Genomic DNA, 14,570 nt, shown 5'->3' on the forward strand with positions numbered 1-14,570 from the left:
TTGCTACAGTAAGTGTTCGTCAATTGGTTTATGTTTTTTTGGTTTCCTTCAAGCCTGCTGGTCTAGAGACAATTACAAATTTTCATGTTTCAAGGGGGCATTCTGACTATTTTTTATCTCTTCTCAGACTATTTAAAGGTTAAAGTTGAAGTGAAGATAGCAACCCCTCTTTCCATGCATTTACATTTGGTCACTTGATGGGAAGACAAACATGATGATCAAATGCATGTCTCATTTCAGATTTTTGTACCTCTTACTTGTTATATAGAGAGTTGCACCAAATATGACAACTTTAAAAAAAAAAAATTAAGGCAAACAAAAAATGAAAGAAATAAAGCTGAAAATTGAATGATGTAGGCAAGACACTTTTAAAGAAATTGTTTGTTGAATATTATTCCTCTTGCTAAATGCAAATAGCTTTAAGGAATAATACTCTTAGGATACAATGTCTATTAATTGAGAAATAAATTTGTATTTTTTTTGTTTTTTTTTCAAAATCTCACGTGAACTAGAAGGGTTAAAGAAGGAATAGCAATACAAAAAGGTTTTTTGAAAAGTTAGTTTTAAAAAAAAAATTGCAAGATTATTCTTTATTCAAAGGTTTGGAGAGAATATTTATAAATTTGAGAAACCTTATCGCATCCTAACAACTATGAAGTAAAAATTGCAGGATTATTCTTTTATTATTTTATTATTATTTTTGAGAAATTTATACAACGTTACTATTATTCAATAATTTGTATTTGTCCAATGACCAAGGTCTATATTTTAATTGAGTGAAAATATTCGTCTTTAGAATTGCATGTCTTGCATGTAGAATGAACATAGCCTGCACTTAAATTATGTGGAAATGGACCATGCGTTAGTTGCACCAGATCATTTTCCGGGATTTTTTGGTTTTTATTGACCGGAAAGAACACTAGGCCCCATTTGATTATTCTATATGACAAATATAGATAAAACAGGAAAACAAATTATAAAAAAAGAAAACTAAAACTTCAGTCAATGCGAATGGAAACACTTGGAAAGAAACCATTAAGAAGCTCAAGAGCAATATCATATTTTTTATTTTAAATGAAATGTTTATCAATCTTTTCAAAATAATAATTATAATTTGCTTCTTTCTTAGTTCCTGCACTTGCTTTTTTTTGTTTAATAAATTAATTATGGTTTATCCCCTCTTATCAAAATATCTATATATATAAATAATAAACAAAATAATAAAATAATAATAATAATAATAATAATAATAATAATAGACCACAAGGACAAAAAATGTAAAACCATTATTCCTCATTCCTGATTGTGAAGAAGTATTTGTGGTTATACCAAGAGTAATGCAATTATTAATGCATGTCTTACATGATGATATAATGAAGTGAATCATCTTTCATGCTCAGGAGGCTATAAAAAGGTCCCCAAGCCCCAACTAAAACCAAAAGCAACATTAACATATATATTATATTTCAAAAGATGGAATCATGGCTTCCCTCAAAGTTCACCACCATCCTAGCTGAAATATTGATGCTAGTGTTGCTTTCACAGTTAGTACTTTTCTTCTCCAATCTTTATTTCCCTGTTCCAATAATGGTCACTTCTTCAAAGAGTGAATCTCAAGGGAAAGCTCTTCTTCAATGGAAAGCCACCCTTGAAACACAAGACCTCCTTCACACTTGGATGTCAACGGGCAATCCGTGCACCTGGACTGGAATCACATGCAAATATGATGGTTATCTCATGCTAACCATCATCAGGGTCCAACTAGGAGAGTTAGGACTAGAAGGGAAGCTAGAGACTCTCAACTTCTCAGCTCTGCCGTCTCTACACATTCTCAACCTCACCAACAACAAGCTCCATGGAACAATCCCTGCAGCCATTTTAGCTCTCCCCAAGCTTACCACCCTTTATCTCTTTGGTAAGAATCTTAGAAGCACCATCCCATTAGAGCTTGGTAATTTGACAAGGATCAAGACCTTGTGGCTCTCTCAGAATCAGATAAGTGGCTCCCTACCTACTTCTTTTGCAAAGCTTCTAAATCTGAATTTATTAACCATCTCCAAAAATTTCTTAGTTAAATCTGTTCCTCCAGTTTTTAGAAACTTGACCAAACTCAAGTGTTTATATTTATGGAGCAATAGACTCAGTGGTTCCATTCCTAATGAGATTGGGAATTTAGTGAGCTTAACTGGTTTTAACATTTCCAACAACCAAATAACTGGATTAATCCTTCCATCACTTGGAAGTTTGAAAAGTCTTACCAGTTTGGCATTAAGTCATAATTATCTCTTTGGGAAGATGCCCGATGAATTCACAAACCTCACAAATTTAAATAATCTTCAATTAGTTAACAACAACCTTTCAGATAATCTACCACAAGATTTGGCAAGACGAGGTTTACTTAACGAACTTGCTTTGGCATATAATAATTTCCTAGGTTCCATTCCAACGAGTTTGAAAAATTCAACAAATTTAGTGAGAGCCCATCTTGAAAGAAACCAATTCACTGGAGATGTCTCTGAAAGCTTTCGTGTTCATATTTATTTGGATTATATTAATATAAGCTTCAAGAAATTGTCTGGCACATTAACACCATTTTGGGGGCATGTGTTAATTTGAGAAGCCTTGAAATATCAAGCAACAAAATTAGCGGACTCATACCTTTAGAAATTGGCCAATTGCCAAAGCTATAGCTACTCGACATCTCCTCCAATAATCTAGTGGGAAAGATCCCAAAAGAGTTTGGCAATTTATCTTTTATATTTCACCTAAACATGAGCAACAATCATCTTATAGTGACCGTAATTTGTTGATCTATATTCTTTAAAAGTTCTAGATCTCTCGAGCAATAATTTGACAGGAGAAATACCAATATAGTTGGAGCATTACCTTAAATTGAACCCACTCAAGTTTGACAATAATGAATAGAGTGGAGTCATCCCTTCCCAACTTTGTTATTTGAACTTGCATGATGTTCTAGACTTGAGTGATAATATATTCACAGGAAAAATACCAACTCAACTTAATAAGTCAATGATGTTGCAAAAGATGAATTTATCACATAATGATTTGGTTGGTGGCATTCCATATTCTTTTCAATTAATGATGGGCTTAACATCATTTGATATATTTTATAATTTTTTAGAAGGTCCAATTACAGAGAATCACTTCTTTCAGGAGGCTCCAATTGAGTGGTTTACCCATAACAAAGGCTTATGCACTCAAGTGCATGGTTTACCTTGACGTAATCAATCCTCTTCAGCAAGCAAAGGTGCTGAAGAGAAATATCGAAAAGTCATTATTTTGACTGTTCTTCCCATATTTGGCACTTTATTTCTCTTACTCCTACTAGTTGCAATAAATTTGCTCCATTACAAGAGAAGAAAACTCATAGCATATGGTTTTAGTGAAGAAGTTGGTGCACAATATTGCTTCTCCATTTGGAATGTGAATCATAGGAAATAAACATACAAAGAGATCATTGGAGCCACAAAGAATTTTGATAATAAGTATCAAATTGGTGCAGGAGCTTGTAGCATAGTCTATAAAGCTACACTATCTTTAGGAGAAACACCTGTTATTAAGAAATTTCATATAGAAGAAGGCAGAGTGGATAAGCAAGCTTTCTGCAATGAAATACAAGCATTAACTGAAATTCAACACATGAATACTGTGAGGTTTTAAGGTTTCAACTCTACTAAAAAATTCAGCTTTCTTGCATATAAGTATATCGAGAGAGGAAGCATGGGTGTCAGTCTTAGATCTGAACAAGGAGCAATGGACTTGGATTGGATCAAGAGAGTCAACATTGTACGAGGCATTGCTCAAACTTTATCTTACTTGCATCATGATTGTGCTCCACCTATCATCCATCGAGACTTAACAAGTACCAACATTCTTTTGGATGAGGAGTACAAGGCTTGTGTTTCGAACTTTGGTATTTCTAGAATGCTAAAACCCAACTCATCACATTAGAGTTTGCTTGCAGGCACATATGGGTACATGACACCAGGTATGTATGTTATCTCATAATCATTTTACTTGCTTTTCTGTTCATATAACTAAGTTAATTAATTTGATTGGTATTTTACCGAGCTTTCCTATGTAATGAGAGTGACTGAAAAGTGTGATGTATATAGTTTCTAGATTGTAGCACTTGAACTGATAAATGGAGCACATCTTGGTGATCACCTCAGCAACTTATCATTGATTATCATTGAGTATGTTAGTGAAAGATATCCTCGATCCATGTCTTCCACTTTATATAGCCAATCAAGTGATCACAAACCAAGTGTTTTCAGTGATTTCAATAGCAATGCAGTGCATTAACATTAATCTGCAAGCTTGGCCTACAATGCAACAAGTATCTCAAAGGTTGTCTTCTCCAAATCCTTTGCCAGCATCAGCCATCTATCCTTTTTTAGCAGTTACCCTTGATCACCTCATAAACATATATTGTCACTAGTTGTATTCTTATTATGTAGTGAGGTGGTATTATTTTGTTTTTCATCCTATTTGTATTCACCCTTGATTATATTTCGCATTCTCTTAGCGTCAGGAACTAAACATCCTAGGGTATTAAAAAATTGATGAACCTTAGGATATGATTTGTATTTGACATTGGATATTTGCTACATGTATTTGAGTTCATTTTAATTGTGAAAGTCAATTGTGAATTTTACATATATGCCTTGATTTCATTATAACAAGAGCTCGATTTCATTTTTGATACATGGGTAGTATGAGATTGAGAAATTCGTATACATAGATCTACTACAATTTAAGAGATTCAGGTATAAACTAGAGATAGAGAGTTGAGTACCATAATTCTTCCAATTATATATGATTACCTTAGATCTAGATTTCAGTATGAGTTAATGAAATCATACAATATCTAGGTTAGGAAGATATTCCAATCTAGCTCTGTACGGTATTAATTACTAATCACCTGGAGAAAGAGGTTACTACATACTAGGAAGTCCAGTTAATTCTCTTCATGTGGTTCATAAAGTGTTAATTGCACTCTTTATTTCTTAATACAACCTGTGAACTTGCAAAATTGAGCAATCAATGAACATGGAAACAACTATTTCCATGCATTTACAATTGCTCACTTAATGGAAATACAAACTTGATGATCAAATGCATCACTCTTATGCCATGTTTTTGTATCATTTAGTATTATTCAATTATTTGTATTTGTACAATGAACAAGGTCTATATTTTGATTGAGTGGAAATATTTATCTTTAGACTTGCATGTTAAATGAATATAGTCTGAATTTTTATTGATCGAAAATATTATATTTAAAATTGTCTGGCCAATTGAACATGGCCTACATTTTAATAAAGTGGAAATATTTATCACACATTTATGCAGAACAAGAAAGATTATTGTTGTGTTCTTCTCAAGTGCACAAGTTGCAAACAAGTAATATAGTAGTACCCCGAGAGGAGTAGGGTTGTCGAACCTCAGGGACTGGACTAAAAATACTTGCTTAATACTGATCTCTAGTGAGGAATAAATTGGTGATAGGATTAATTCAAAGAAAAGGAAAAATCAAGAAGTAAAAGAAAAAAGGGAATAGGTGAATATAATAGGCAACAAGGTTGAGTGTCAACAACAAGAGAAAAATGGCCTAGGATGTTTCCTAAGCACTTACTGATGCTGCCTCGCTCTCAAGGTTTACCAGGTACATTCTTAGGTTCTAGTGTGTGCTCAAAAGCAATATTGCAACTAAGGCTCTCAATTACGTCGAGTTTTGCAAAGATAACTATGGGTTCATGCTCACCAAGTTATGCCATTGCCCAGGGCAACAAAAGCTGTGACAATCCACTATCAAGTTTTACCTAAGCAACTACGCAAACCAAGCACATCAAGTTTTGCAATACAAGATTTAACAGAAGAACTAAAAGAACTCCGTAAATTAAGAGAAGTACAAGTGTTTAAAGCATACAAAGTGACAAAGTTCCGACCCCGGGCACTGTGGCCGGCTAGCCCCTCATGGGTGGTACAATATGGAGGAGATACCACTAGATCTAAAGAAAAAAGACATGCCTCCATTCTCTTTGAGATTTGCCTCCAATGTCGAGCTCCGTGTGCTGGCACCACTTTCCTTGTGCCTCCGACTCGCTCCTTGATGCCTTAGAAGGTGTGGATAAGCTTGATCTTTGCTCTCATCAATGTCCTCCTAGTGGAGAAGAAGACCCCAAACAAAGATGATAGGGAACCCTAAAAACTAGAGTTAAAAAGGGTAGATTCAGGCTCGACACTGTCCGCACATGAGTGTGTCCAGACCGTGTCATGTTGGGGAAAAACTGAGTGAAATGGCATGTCCCTGCCTGGAAGATTCAGTAGAAGGGACACGGTCATGTCTTGACCCTGCAATGGTGTAACACGAGCATGTCAGGAGCAACCAGCATGTGTCGCCTATTCTTAAATAAAATTGCCTTCGACCTGGTTTTTTCAGTGGCATGGACACGATCGTGTCCTGACTGTGTCAAGCTTAAGAACACCCTTCTACAAAGATTTCATGCTGGATCAACATCATGCTGAGATATTCAATGGCCATGACACGAGCGTGTCCAACCCGTGTCTAGCTTGAGTACTTGAACTCTTTTTAAGTATTTACTCGCCGTCTTCCTGATTTCACTCCAAATTGCATCGAGCCCCCAATTCCTACACATATAACAATAATATCCATAATAGCATTGCTCATGCCTAAAAGGGAACTTGAGAAAATGTAAAATGATAGATTTAGGGCATGAAAACATATATACAAAGTGTACTCATCAATTCTGCACAAATGTTTTGAAATTGGATCCAGGGGATAACCCATGAGGCTCCTATGTCACGGGTCAATAGGTTAAATCAAGGTCGAAACAAATTTAACCTAATCATGAATAATATATATATATATATATAATTTTAATCAAATATAAATATATAATATGTACTATAAAATTGCCAAGAACTTGAAAATTAACAATATAAAGTATAACATACAAATAATCTTTTTGATAATTTATAAGTACTAACAAATAGTAGTAACTCTAACAAATCCAACATCTTTTAATATCATATGACAAATTATATGATTTATATTCATAATAGTTTGTATGGATATATATGGGGTAAAGAATAAGCATATAATTGATGACTTAATTAAAAAAAATGTAAAATGAAAACTCAGATTTAAGATTTATTCCGATTAACCCGATTCAATTCTCAAAAGTTTAGTTTTAATTGATATTTAAGAGGAGCATAAATTTTATTTTAGAAAAGTGCAAGTTTTATTAAACACGTGCTTCCTTTGAAATTTGAGTCCTAAGACAGTACAAAATTGTATCATAAAATAAATTTATAAAAAAACAAACACATGCTTTATTTAAAATTCAAACCCAAGACCTCACCCTTGCTATAAAAAGCATCTAACCACTTGACCTATGAAAGAATACTTAAATTGAATTCCCGAATAGTTAAACTAATATTTCTTATTTATAAACCCGGGTTTTTATAAAACCCTAACTGGTGACTTAGCCAGCTCCAATCGAATCGGGCCCTACCATCTAGGTTAAATAGGGTTTTAAAACACTATTCTGCGCTACTAAAACACTGTTCCAATATGTTTCACCATGTAATTCTAAAATTACATGAGTGAAACATAAACCAACCATCCTTACAATGAGTGACTTAGTATGTCATTCCTCTCCTTACTTAAAAATCAAGGTTGAAATCTATGGCTTGTCTACACACACATATATATATATTATATATATGACAATTGACCATGAGTTAGGGCAATTTTAATCATTGTACTATCCTAGATTTTAATGCCCACACTACCTTTTAGCCTGTTAAATTATCTCCCACATTAGTTACACTATAATATGGGGCCCACAATCATTTCATCCATATTTTTAATTTTTTACATTATATATTTCATTATAACATATTTATTTAATAAAATATTAAATATCATTAATAAAAATCATTAAATAATATATTTAAAAATTATATTCCAAAATAAATATTTAAAATACTAAAAATATATTATTAATAATAAATTATTATATTATTTTGAAAAAAATTAATTAATTTGTGACGATAAAAAATCAAAAATAAAAAATAATTTATCAAATTGATATAGAAATAAAGAAATAACTTACTATAAATTAAAATTACTAAAAATATTAAATAATTAAAGTCATTAATAAAAGATATAAAAACTCTAATTTTCATCTTAGTTCACTCTGAAATGGCGCCAAATATACACTACCAAGTCCGATTGAAGTTAATGGTGTACTTCTTGATCACAATTCATATGCCTTCGGCTTCTTCGGCAGCTACTGTAGATGACTCACTTTCTTTCTGCCTTTCCCATTCCTCTATTAATGTACACATCTTTCCTTCTGAATCATCCATCAACTCATCTACCAAAAAAAAAAAAAATTTGATTTGTTCCAAATTGGCAAGATCTATTCTCTAGAATGTTAACAAAGTGATGTAATTTACAAAAAATATAAAGTTTACAAAAATATTAAATAATTAAAGTCATTAATAAAAGATATAAAAAACTACCAAGTCCATTTATTTCAATTTCACATTGGTTTGTGTAAAGTCAATAAATAATAATTTTTTAACGTATTTTAGCAAATATCAAATCTATTAAATATATTGAATATTTCAATTTTTATTGTATTTCAGCTAGTATTAGATATATCAAATCTACCTTGTGCCTGCTTGTCTCCCTTTGTTCCTTTTTTTTATCTTTCCCTCTTTGCCGTGTTTCACTTCTGGTGATCTGGCTCTTTTGTTCTTCTTTTGTTTTGTTGCCTTTTCTCCTGTACTTGTTCTCCCATTTTTAATGCATTTAGTGGTTTATTCACTTTATTAAAAAAAAGTATCATATATGTTGAATATATTGAATATTTCAATATATATATATATATATATTAAAAGTGCATAAGTGATAATAAAAAAATACAGTGGTTATATTGAATATTTGGAAATTATGAATATGAACCAAAATAGTAAAACAAAGTAAAAACAAAAATATGGCATTATTTTATTATGTAGAAAGTGCAAGTGATTATTACAGAATTTATAGCATATTTTATTCCTACAGAATGAGTGTTTGGTTAACAAAATAAAAAAAAAATTATGGAGATCGGCGGTCGGCGACTAGATCACCGGTGGATTGGTGGCCGATTGTAGGAGGATGGCTGGACCACCGGCGTGTCACCGGAGGTAAGCCGGCTAATGGCCGGACCACCGGGATCACTGGTGTGTCACCGGAGGCTGGTGGACCAGTGACCAGTCACTAGAGGCCTACTGGATCTTCCGCCGGACTGGTGGCCGATCACCGGAGGCTAACAAGACCACCGGTGGATGACTGGCGTGTCACTAGAGGCCTGTGGATCGGTGGTTAGACCGCCGGTGGACCGGTGTCCGGTCGCCAGAGGCCAGCCCGACCGGTGCCGGATGCCGGCCGGGCCACCGGTGGCTAGTTGCTGGATCAAAAAAGAGAGATTTTTTACAATAAAAAAATATTCCACTAAGAGTGGAACATTTTTTATGCCATAATACCTATATTTAGTGGAATATTTTTTTATGCCGTAATACCTATATTATGGCATAATTTTATACTCTAAAATAAACACTCAAACAACCTATATGGCATAATTCTCAGAAAATATTAAATTATGGAATATTGTACGGATTATGCCATATTCTTGCCTATCCAAACATGCCTTTATCCACTTTAAAACAATATATAACTTTTTTTATAAATATGTGGAAAAATGTAATAATTGAAACTATAAAAATATAAAAAAATAGTTAATGGAATAAATATAATGATAATGATTGGTGTTGGACTTGAATGTTCGTCCAATTATGAACTGGATGCAACAAATATTCTCATCTATGTATCACACAACATGCGCGTCTAATCTCAGAAGATATTTATCATCATGAGATGTAGAACAAGCTAGATTCTACACTACGGAAATAAATTGGGTAGCCTTCCCCCAGTCCAATCAAACACTACTGAAACTCTAAAATTTATTACATATATTGTGTTAAGGAATGATTAATATTGAAGAATAAACCACACATTTGCTGCACAAGATTATTATCGTGACAACGCTTTGGCTTTGTTGACTAGAAAGGACCACAAGGATTGCTCAAAATTTAGTCAATTCTAAGAGTGGGAATATCACGAAGATGCCACAAAGGACCATAGATGTAAAGCCAATCCTCATTGCATGCTTTGCATGATGATGTCATTAAGCGAATCATCTTCTATACTCATGAGGCTATAAAAAGGCCCCCAAGCACCCAACTAAAACCAAAAACAACATTAACATAATATATCTCGAAAGATGGAATATTCATGGCTTCTCTCAAAGTTCACCACCATCACTCTACAAGAAAATAGAGGTATCATAAACAAAATTTTTCAATTGGTGAAAGTTAATATCATCGACGGATTTTGTGATGGAATTCCAACAGAAAGATTTGGTACTTTAGAACATATTAGTAACAGAAATTCATATTATCCCAAACAAAATTTTCCGTTGGTGATAGTTTCCGTCGGAAATTCTATTGGAAAAAAACATAGAGATGAAATTTTAGAGTATCACCAATGTAATTTGATACTATCACCAACATAATTTTGTATTATCACCAACAGAATTCTATATTATATTCAACTGAATTTTATATTATCACCAACAGAATTTGATACCATCACCAACGAAATTTTGTATTATCACCAACGGAATTCGATACTATCACCAATGATATTTTGTACTATTACCATCTGAAATTTTATTATCACCAACAAAATTAAATACTATCACTAATGGAATTTCATATTATCACCACTGAAATTCTATATTATCACCAACAGAATTTTATATTATTACCAATAGAATTTTGTACAATTACCAACGGAATTCAATACTATCATTGACGGAATTTTGTATCATCACCAACAGAAATCTATACTTGCACCAACAAAATTTAGTATTATCACCAACAGAATTTTGTATTATTACCAATGGAATTCTACACTATTACCGATGGAATTTTTATCATCACCAACGGAATTCTACACTATCATCAATGGAGTTTTGTATTATCATCAACAGAATTATATAATATCACTCATGGAATTTTTGTTATCACCAACGGAATTCTATGCTATCACCAACAGAATTTTGCATTATCACCGATGGAATTCTATATTATCACCAATAGAATTTTGTATTATAACTAACGAAATTTTGTACTATCACCAACGAAATTTTGTATTATACCAATGGAATTCAATACTATCACAGACGAAATTTTGTATCATCACCAATGGAATTCTATACACCAATGGAATTTTGTATTATCACCAATGGAATTTGATACTATTACCAACTAAATTCTATACTATCACCGACGGAATTTTTATCATCACCAACAGAATTCTATACTATCACCGATAGAATTTTTATTATCACCAATGAAATTCTATACTATCACCAACATAATTTTGTATTATCACCAACATAATTTTGTATTATCACCAACATAATTTTATATTATCACCAATGGAATTCAATACTATCACCAACGGAATTTGATAATAACAAAGATGGAATTATAATGAAAGAAATGTATATATAATAATTTAATATCTAATGGAATTTACATATATATATATATGTATACATAATATAATTGTAATTTATATAATTGACAATTTACTTAAATATTTTGATTTTTCCCAAACAATTTATTTTTAATTATTACTAATGTTTGCACCAAAGACATAATTACTATAGATAATTTTTATAATAATGTTTGAAACTTATTCAAACTTTTTAAAACAACAAATTTAATCTTAATTTTGAAAATTTGTTTATTGATTCTCCCATTATTGACACATTGAATGAATCTCCAACTGCTTAAAAATTTAAATACCAAATTAGGAGTTTGAAAATAAAATAAAATAAATACTCTGGATCTATAGACATATTGAAATGATATAATTAATAAAATCATTTATTATATATAGCTGATGCATTGCTAATCATCTCAATTATTTTTTGTTTCTCTAATTAAAGTGAGTGAGTATGGATTTGATATTAAAATTCATAACAAAAAATATAATCAAATAATACTGCTTTTAACAAAACTAAAACATAATTTTAAATCAAATAAATGTAAAATGATTAAAAATTATATATCTGGTCAACATGGTCATGGATTAACCCATCATCAACTATGATTTAAAGAAGCTTCCCAAAAAGTGGTAAATTTTTTTTTTTTTGGAATAGTATTAGGGTTTTGAAGCTTGATGGTGATCTCTCGCCAGGCATGTCGTCAAGCGATGAAGATGAGGATGTGCTCTCACCGATGGCTTCTGATGCATCATTGTAGTCAGATGGAGAGAATTCTGGGATGTGATCAATGAGTATGATGTCTCAAAGTTAGGGAAGGCCAGGACAGAGCTTTGCTAGGCTGGGAATCATAGTTGTAACATCCCGTTGGAGCTTTATGAACTTCCTGGGCTTGGTGATGTTCTTTTTGTTAAGACTCGGAATGAGTGTCTCTTTGAGGAGGACCTGTTTGCACTATCAGTTTATCTCCCAAATATGGACCAGGAGACCATTAGCCTTAATCTTTTTGAACTCTTCTCCGGCACTAACTTCCACTTTGGTAGCCCTCTTGTTGACCTTTTCATTCAATCTTTGGGATCGTTTGGTTTGCGGTAATGATATATTAGCACATAATGAGATTACCATGGTAATAAAATTGGGAATGTTATATGCCTAAGAATGTTGTGGTAATTTATGATTACCATGTTTGGTTGGAAACTTATATTACATAGTAATCAATTTGATAATGTTCTAAATTTCCCAAAATACCCTTGTGTCTACTATTATGTGCAAGTTTAAATTTAAAGTAGAATAAAATTTTGGATAAAAAAGATAAATTTTTGAAGTTGAACATATTTATTCAAATTTATTTTTTTTATCCAACGAATAAAGTAAGAAAATTATTATTTTTAAACAAAGGAAATATTTGCCCAAAAAATATTTCAGATTACCACACACTTGGTAATCCAACATAGCTACCTATTTTAGTGGTAATGGGATTACCAAGTTTCTTGGTAATCTTTCAAGGTTGGTAATCAAAGATTACCATCAATATTACCACCGTCGCCAATCCAAACGTGATAATGTGTAAAGATTACCACGTAACAAGCGGTAATGTTTTCACATTACCGTGAACCAAACGGTCCTTTTTGTTTTTTTTTCTTACAATTTTTTTTCTACAATTTGCGACAGAGTTATAGTCCAGAGGCGTACAAGGAGTTGATGGAGTTTGTTAGCCGGAATTCATTAAACAATGGCGACAACTTCTGCAGGGCGTTGATGCGTGAGTCTCCACGGCATAAAGGATTTGGTAATCTGGGTTTCATGCTCTCTATTCACTAGATTCAATTGTTTATCATGTCATATAAGATTTATTATTAAAAATTTAGATAAAAGTGCATTTTTAATATTCCAATCCCTAAAACCAAAGGGGGATTCATTTTAATCTTTGAATAGGAACATTCCCTAAACTGTGAAGAAGAAAATCAGTTTTGGTTCCTATTCAATTTTTTTTTTTTTCTTTTTCTTTCTTTTGTGAATAATGGAGAAGTTGCAGATATAAATTCTTAACTTTTGACTCAGAAGGGAATCAAATACCTACTCTCTTGTTATATTGGTGGTTCTTATTCAATTTTATTTTACTTGTTGGATCAAATTAGATAAATTTTGTGTTTGGGGATAAAAATGAATTTATCACTATAGTTCAAGAACTAAAGTGCTAGTTCTGTTTTGTTTCAATTTAATGGCCAAATATACCAAGATCACTTAAAATACTTGTTAGTGTAATGCCTTAGACCAAAGTTAAGAAATTTGTTAGAGGGTACCTAACACTTTCAAATTGATCATTGAAGAACACTTCTCCTACAATGCGCATGTGGCATTATTTGATTATGGCACCACCAGATATATATACTGTGTAGACATCAGAATCTGAAAGAAGAAGTATTACTTTTTTGGGCTTTTTGCTTACCTGCCTTTCCAAAAAGTAACTTATATAGTCCCCAAAAAAATGGCATTTAATTGTTATATACCTCTACAAGTCATTCTTATTGTTGATGTATGCTCTGAACCAACATTTCAATAAATAATTTTATAAAAAAAATTAGCCTTATACTTTTCTCTTTTTCATTTTGTAAAATGGGGGAAAACAAAAATTGATATATTTTTTTCATAAAATCTTTTAGTTGATTTTAATCAGTATATAAGCAAATGTAATTTTTATAAGGGTGTATTAACAATTATCTAGTTTTCCAGGCGTACGCAAATAATTTGTCGGATTTTTTATTTGACATTCTATCCTGCCTATAATAATGCGTGCTAATATGTACGCCATTCCACATCCTAAGAAAGAACCCCTCCAAAAATAGTCAGACTTAATGCCTTAAATCAACCTTGCTAGTCTTCCTTGTAGCTTTT

The 14,570-nt window shown here is 32.2% G+C and overlaps 1 protein-coding gene across 1 annotated transcript; it reads left to right on the forward strand.

Annotated features, from left to right (window-relative positions):
* The first annotated feature begins 1,473 nt into the window (after positions 1 to 1,473).
* On the forward strand, positions 1,474 to 2,616 carry LOC120254917 (probable leucine-rich repeat receptor-like protein kinase At1g35710). Its single transcript, XM_039262886.1, has one exon. The coding sequence runs from the start codon at positions 1,474 to 1,476 to the stop codon at positions 2,614 to 2,616; it is 1,143 nt and encodes a 380-aa protein (XP_039118820.1).
* Positions 2,617 to 14,570: the final 11,954 nt, after the last annotated feature.

The sequence above is a fragment of the Dioscorea cayenensis genome, unplaced genomic scaffold (assembly GCF_009730915.1).
Source record: "Dioscorea cayenensis subsp. rotundata cultivar TDr96_F1 unplaced genomic scaffold, TDr96_F1_v2_PseudoChromosome.rev07_lg8_w22 25.fasta BLBR01000736.1, whole genome shotgun sequence".
Taxonomy (NCBI): domain Eukaryota; kingdom Viridiplantae; phylum Streptophyta; class Magnoliopsida; order Dioscoreales; family Dioscoreaceae; genus Dioscorea; species Dioscorea cayenensis.